Consider the following 6567-nt stretch of genomic DNA (forward strand, 5'->3'; position numbering starts at 1 on the left):
CGCGCCCGGCCATTTTTTTTTTTTTTAGATGGAGTCTTTGTTGCCCAGGCTGGAGCGCAGTGGTACAATCTCAGCTCACTGCAACCTCCTCTTCCAGGGTTCAAGGGATTCTCCTGCCTCAGTTTCCTGAGTAGCTGAGACTACAGGCACACTGAATCACCATGCCTGGCTAATTTTTGTATTTTTAGTAGAGACAGGGTTTCACCATGTTGGCCAGGCTGGTCTCGAACTCCTGACTCAAGCAAGCCTCGCACCTTGGCCTCTCAAAGTGCTGGGATTACAGGTGTGAGCCACCACGCCCGTATTTCATTAAAATCCTTAAGTCAAACTTTATGTGGATGCAGTTTCCTGATCCTTATCTTACAAATGAAGAAATTGATACTGCTAGATTGCCAGGGTCACACAGCCAGCGAGTGGCAGGGCTGGGGACCTTGGTCCTCCTAATATCACCTTAGTGACATAAGCACCACACCATCCAGCCTCCCTAAATTGCCAGGCACAGCCTCTCACTGCCTCTAGCCCATGATCTTGCATCTATCCCAGGTGTCTTAAGGGTTGATTTCCCACTAAACAGCAGAAATGCCTGATGGCCACTGAATTCTGTTTTCAGATCTGGACAAAAGCATCTACCTTCTTCATGCCAGAGGCTTTCTTTTTTCTTTTTTTCTTTTTTTTTTTTTTTTTGGCAAGATCTTGCTCTGTCGCCCAGGCTGGAGTGCAGTAGCACAATCATGGCTCACTGCAGCCTCAGTCTCCTGGGCTCAAGCAAGCCTCCCACCTCAGCCTCCTAAGTAGCTGGAAACACACACCTGTGTCACTACACCTAATTTTTTGATTTTTTGTAGAGATAGGATCTCACAGGCTGGGTGTGGTGGCTCGTGCCTATAATCCCAGCACTTTGGGAGGCTAAGGTGGGTGGATCATTTGAGGCCAGGAGTTCGAGACCAGCCTGGCTGACATTGCAAAACTCCATCTCCATTTTAAAAAATACAAAAAAATTAGCTGGGCAGGGTGGCACATTCCTGTAATCCCAGCACTCAGGAGGCTGTGGCATGAGAATCGCTTGAACCCGGGAGGCAGAGGTTGCAGGGATCCAGGATTGTGCCACTGCACTCCAGCCTGGGTGACAAAGTGAGACCCTGCTCAAAAGAAAAAAGAGAGATGGAATCTCACTGTGTTGCCAAGGGTGGTCTAGAACTCCTGAACTCAAGGAATCCTCCCACCTCAGCCTCCTGAAGTGCTGGGATTATAGCTGTCAGCCACCATGCACAGCTGAAGTTGTCTTTTTGTTTGTTGATCTCAGAGTAGTGAGGAGGGAGAAGGCACCCAGAGAAGGAAGAGTCTGAGAGCTTCTGCAGGTTCAGGTGCATTTTGTTCCCCTTTAAAGTCTCCCTTGAAGCAGAGACAGAGGAAAGCGTAGGAGGCCATGTAAAACACACAGACTCTGGAGACAGAACTGCTACTTTGGGCAAGTCACTTCATTTTGAGCTTCAGTTTCTCATCTGTAAAATGGGCATGATGAAACCAATCTTCCAGAATTACTGTGAGAATTAAATAGGTAAATGCAGACTGTGTGAGGGCTCACACCTATAATCCCAGCACTTTGGGAGGCCGAGGCAGGAGGAGGATCACTCGAGTCCAGGAGTTGGAGACCAGCCTGGACAACATGAGACCCCATCTCTACAAAAAACTTTAAAAATTACGGGAGGCTGAGGCAGGAGAATGGCGTAAACCCGGGAGGCGGAGCTTGCAGTGAGCTGAGATCCGGCCACTGCACTCCAGCCCGGGCGACAGAGCAAGACTCCGTCTCAAAAAAAAAAAAAAAAATTTTAAAAATTAGCCAGGTGTAGGGATGTGTACCTGTGGTCTCAGCTACTTGGGGGGCTGAGGCCAGAGGATCATTTAAGCCCAGGAGCTGGAGAGCTGGAGGCTGCAGTGAGCTGTAATCATGCTACTATCCTCCAGCCTGCGCAAGAGAGTCAGATCCTGTCTCAACAAAAAAAAAGGTAAACACAGCTCCGGGTTCTTGTCTTTCCTAGAACTTACCACAGTGCATTTAAATATTTAAAATTTGGTTCACTCTTATATCCCCAGTTCCTAAGATTGTGTCTGGCACAAATGCTTGTGGAAGAGATAACATTTGTAAAGATGAAGTCTGCCAAACTCACAGCTGATCTGAAATAAATTAAAAATATATACACATGTGTGTATGTGTGCATGTGTGTAAAATGAAGAGGATTAAGAAGGAAATCTGAGAGAACTCTTGAGAGAGTCCTCCAGGAATTAATGGGGCAGGTAGTGATAAATGAACACTCTTTGGATCATGAGCTATGGATTCAAATGTAGGCTCTTCACCAGTCCTGAGGCAGTATCATGGATATGCATAGCTGGTCTGTCTGGTTAATCTCCCCTTTCCTAGTAGGTCTTCTAAGCAGCCTCAAATCCTTTCTAGAAATATCCCTGGCAAAGATTCTCTCCTTGACTAAACTCTAGGCTCCCCTGAACTTTTCAACTAGGCCTTGACTTTTGGACTTCTGTGTTCATCTTTACATTGTCCAGTTTTTTGTTTTGTTTTTAGGGACAGGGCCTTGCTCTGTTACCCAGGCTGGAGTGCAGGTGGCATGATCATCACTCACTGCAGCCTCAAACTCCTGGCCTCAAGTGATCTTCCTGCCTCAGCCTCCAGAGTAGCTGGGACTACAGCACATGCCAGCTAATTCTTTAATTTTTTGTAGAGATGGGGTCTCACTATGTTGCCCAGGCTGGTCTTGAACTCCTGGGCTCAAGTGATCCTCCTGCCTAAACCTCCCAAAGTGCCGGGATTACAGGTGTGAGCCACTGCCCCTGGGCCACACTGTCTACTTTTGGTAAGAATCCTGCTAAGTTGGTTTAGCTAGACTCCCCCATTCTCCATATCTGATTGTCAATATCTTTTTTTTTTTCTTTTTTGAGACGGAGTCTCACTGTGTCTCCCAGGCTGGAGTGCAACGGCACAGTCTTGGCTCACTGCAACCTCCACCTCCGGGGTTCAAGTGATTCTCGTGCCTCAGCCTCCTGAATAGCTGGGATTACAGGCACCCACCACCAAGCCTGGCTAATTTTGGTATTTTTGTAGAGACGGGGTTTCACCACGTTGGCTAGGCTGGTCTTGAACTCCTGACCTCAGGTAATCCACCCGACTCGGCCTCCCAAAGTGCTGAGATTACAGGCCTGAGCCACTGCACCCAGCCCTGATTGTCAATATCTAATCAGGTTCCTCATTCTCCACAATTCCTCAGGATGTGTGATCACCTTGGCCTGTCTTCAGCCAGAATCTTGTTAGATGGGTTTAAGCCAGAATCCTCTTTTATCTCCGATGCAGTTTCCTATGCATTGGCCCTCAATCAGTGGATCCTTGCTCCTTCCTTATAAATTCCCATTGCCCATGCTGAATTCTGAATTGAGCCCACTCTCCCCGACCGCAAAACCCACTGCAGTGGTCCCTACAACCATCGTGGTGCCAGTAAAGTCGGCCTTATACTCTTTAACAAGTGTCATTCAATATTTTTTTACATCTTATACATAAAACTCCAGCCAAGCGAGGTCCTGATTCTTCTCTGTGTCTCTGGTTCCCATCTGTGAGAAGGGTTTTGGGCAGCCTTTCATGAAAGCACCTGGAAGCCGGAGGGGGGGCTTTTGACACAGATGGGGAAGGGCGGAGGCGCTGGGTTTGAGCAGCATTAGCCCAGAAATGCAGAACTGCCACAGGAAACCCCCCTAAAAGGCAGGACACTTTTAAAGAAAATAAAGGTGAATTCCAGGCATGAGCTTTCGACGGGGAATGGGGCTTCTCCGACTCGCCCACCCCCTTCTCCCCAGGTGCGCAGCCCGCGCCGCCCACCCCGGGCGCGGCGAGGCGACGGGAGCCGCGCTCTCTAGGACCCGAGGAGGAAGAGCTGCAGGGAGACGGTGCCTCCAGCGGGTGCTGCCGCGAGCGGCCGGCCGAGGGGCTGGAAATGAAAGTAAAGCGCTCCAGAGCCACATGGACGGAGCTGCCGGGGCGGCGGCGCCGGGAGCAGGATGCGGCCGCCCGTAATTAAATAACATTTACTCTTATTATTACTAATAATAATAACGTAATCATACCTCTAGTCATAGCATACCATTTATCGGGCTCGGCGCAGGCCCGCGGGGAGCGCAGCCCGGCGGAGGTAAGTGCTTGGCGCGGCCCGAGCCCCGCGGGGCAGAGGTCGGGGCCACCGCGTCCGGGGCCGCCCGCGCGCGAGGGTTCGGGGACGCCCGGGCCGGGCTGGGCGGGGGAAGAGGCGCGGAGAGCCCTGTCCAGGCCGGGGCCGCGCGCTGGGCCACCTGGAAAGTGGGATTTTGCAAAAAATAAATCGTCTCTAACCCCCCATTTCCTTCCTCCTTTTTGGGGATCCCGGTCCCCATGCCCTGCCCCAAAGTTTCAAAGTTACCGTGCAGCCGGGGGCACCTGGCGCTGGGGAGACTTGGCCGCCCCTGCAGCCCCCAGGAGGTGTCTTGAGATTTTCGTGGGGCCTCTCTCTTCGGCATCCGGAGCTTCTGGGGCGCCCGGATGCTTTGTCGACGCCGCGCAGAGGGTCTCGGGGGCTGGCAAGGGCGTCGCTGGCAGGGTCCCCCTTCCTTTTGTGCTGCCTTGGCCCCGCAGCACCCGCAGTTGGAGGGGCCGTGTCGAGGGCCGGGGAGCGGGGCCGCCCGACGGGCCGCCCCTTTCGGCTGCGGCGTCCACGCGAGCCCGGGGATCCGGGGCCTGCAGCCGGGCCCGCGGGAAGGGGGCGGCAGGACAGGGGGGCGCGGTCTGGGCTTGCTGGACAGGGGGGCGTTTCCGGTCGCAGGATCAGTCTGTGGACTCCGAGGCCTGTGGGAGGCCCGCGGCAGTCCAGGGAGTGCTAGGGGGCCGCGGATCCCGGCTCTGGCGCCTGGGGAGGGGGCGCCCTGACAGGGCTGGGGGCCTGGGAGCCGCCGACCCCGGTCTTACACCCCCATCCTGCCCGCAGCGAGCCTGGGGGCCCCCCCTCCGGGCTTGCTCCCTCCTTCTTTCCCCTCCTTTCTCCTTAACTCTGTCTGTTTTGGGTGTTTATAAGGCGCCTGGTTGGGGGGACTTTCACAGACAAAGCCGTTTTCCCAGGGGGAAAAATAATCATATAAAAAGAGCTCACTCTGATAGAACCGGATGGCTGTGTTGCCAGCAGGGAATTGAGGGGGAAGACTAGGGGGCTAGGGCCCTGCGTGGGGAGTCTGGGGGCTGGAAAGGGGGCTGGGCCTGAGTGGGGAGCTGGTGGTCAGCGGTTTTATTTCTCGGATTGCTAGCTTTGGCATCAGACTTTGAACCCCAACTTCTTGCCATATTCTTCAGCATCTGCAGTTCAGCCTGATGAAAATAGCAGCATGCAGATCCTTGAATTTTCACACAAATGAGATAATTATAGTACATATAGCAACTGTGTTGGACACAAAATGCTGGCGGATGGAATCTTTAGTTCTACTACCAATACTTCCCCCACACACGTACAGCCATCCCCTCCGTGGTGGTCTTCTTTCCAAGCGTGTTCACCTCCCACAGAAGTTGGACTGCCAGGTGGAAATGACACCTGGTCAACACTCGGATGGAGCATGTTTGAGAAGTGGGGAGACTTAAGGTGGGAAGAAGGAACCTGTCCAGGAGGGATGAGATCTGTACAGGAGAGACTTTGTTGTCCCTGAGCTGGGATAAAGTTTCTGTTCCGTAGGTGCTGTGTGTTCTTAGCTGCTGGCTTTTGTATAGGATAGACAGGAATGGAGATTTTGGTAGATTATTGCGGGGCTAAGAAGCTTGGTGGGATGCGCTGGTGTCTTAGTAGGAAAGCTGAGACGTCGGTTGAGACATGGTTAGAGAATCTGAAAATAATCCCTCAATCTGAAAATAATAACCCCTTAAATATCACTTTTTAGTTTATAACAAAAGAGCTTTCACATGTGTTGGCTCATCTGTCCTCCACAGCAACTGTGTCAGGTAGACATTTTCCAGATGAAAAACTTTAGGCCGAATTGTGAGTCTTGCTGGAAAGTCAGATAGCAGAGGTAGGATTCCCACCCAGTTTTCTGGCTCCGAATCGTCACCCTTTCCCAGAGTCCTGGGCCACCTTAGCAAGTTACTTTTCTTTTTATTTTTTATTTTATCTTATTTTTTTGAGACAGAGTCTCGCTCTGTCGTCCAGGCTGGAGTGCAGTGGTGCGATCTTGGCTCACTGCAAGCTCCGCCTCCTAGGTTCACGCCATTCTCCTGCCTCGGCCTCCCAAAGTGCTGGGATTACAGGCGTGAGCCACCCTGCCTGGCCTTCTTTTCATTTTTTATTTTGAGACAAGGTCTCACTCTGTCACCCAGGCTGGAGTACAATAACACAATTGTAACTCAGTCTGCTGGCTCAGCTCAGGCAATCCTCCTGCCTCGGCCTCCCAAAGGGATAGGGTTACAGGCATGAGCCACCAAACCTGGCTGCTTCCTTCCTTCCTTCTTTCTTTCTTTCTTTCTTTCTTTCTTTCTTTCTTTCTTTCTTTCTTTCTTTCTTT

At 52.0% G+C, this 6567-nt stretch overlaps 2 protein-coding genes across 5 annotated transcripts in view; one reads left to right on the top strand and one right to left on the bottom strand.

The window, feature by feature from the left end:
- Nucleotides 1-3127: 3127 nt before the first annotated feature.
- On the bottom strand, nucleotides 3128-5536 carry LOC111549127 (basic proline-rich protein-like). The gene is made up of 3 exons (XM_023222244.2): nucleotides 5531-5536; nucleotides 4455-4907; nucleotides 3128-4347 (listed from the first exon to the last, which is right to left on the bottom strand). Exons 1-3 carry the CDS (start codon nucleotides 5534-5536, stop codon nucleotides 4132-4134), a joined length of 675 nt encoding a protein of 224 aa, XP_023078012.1. The 3' UTR covers nucleotides 3128-4131.
- ZC3H7B (zinc finger CCCH-type containing 7B) overlaps nucleotides 3764-6567 on the top strand; it is a 63939-nt gene continuing 61135 nt past the window's right edge. For 2 of the 4 annotated variants that reach the window (XM_026451606.2, XM_026451607.2), the window contains exon 1: nucleotides 3771-4190. The gene's annotated coding sequence lies outside the window, so the exon portion shown is untranslated. Of the gene's footprint in view, nucleotides 4191-6567 lie in introns of all 4 variants that reach the window. The other 2 variants (XM_026451605.2, XM_026451608.2) reach the window with 2 other exon arrangements.

Source organism: Piliocolobus tephrosceles, chromosome 19, assembly GCF_002776525.5.
Source record: "Piliocolobus tephrosceles isolate RC106 chromosome 19, ASM277652v3, whole genome shotgun sequence".
Classification (NCBI taxonomy): Eukaryota; Metazoa; Chordata; class Mammalia; order Primates; family Cercopithecidae; genus Piliocolobus; species Piliocolobus tephrosceles.

Coding starts and splice junctions, on each gene's coding strand:
- LOC111549127 (XM_023222244.2), bottom strand. Junction 4,348..4,454: donor CAGGTGCCCCCGGCTGCACG/GTAACTTTGAAA, acceptor CCCACTTTCCAG/GTGGCCCAGCGCGCGGCCCC.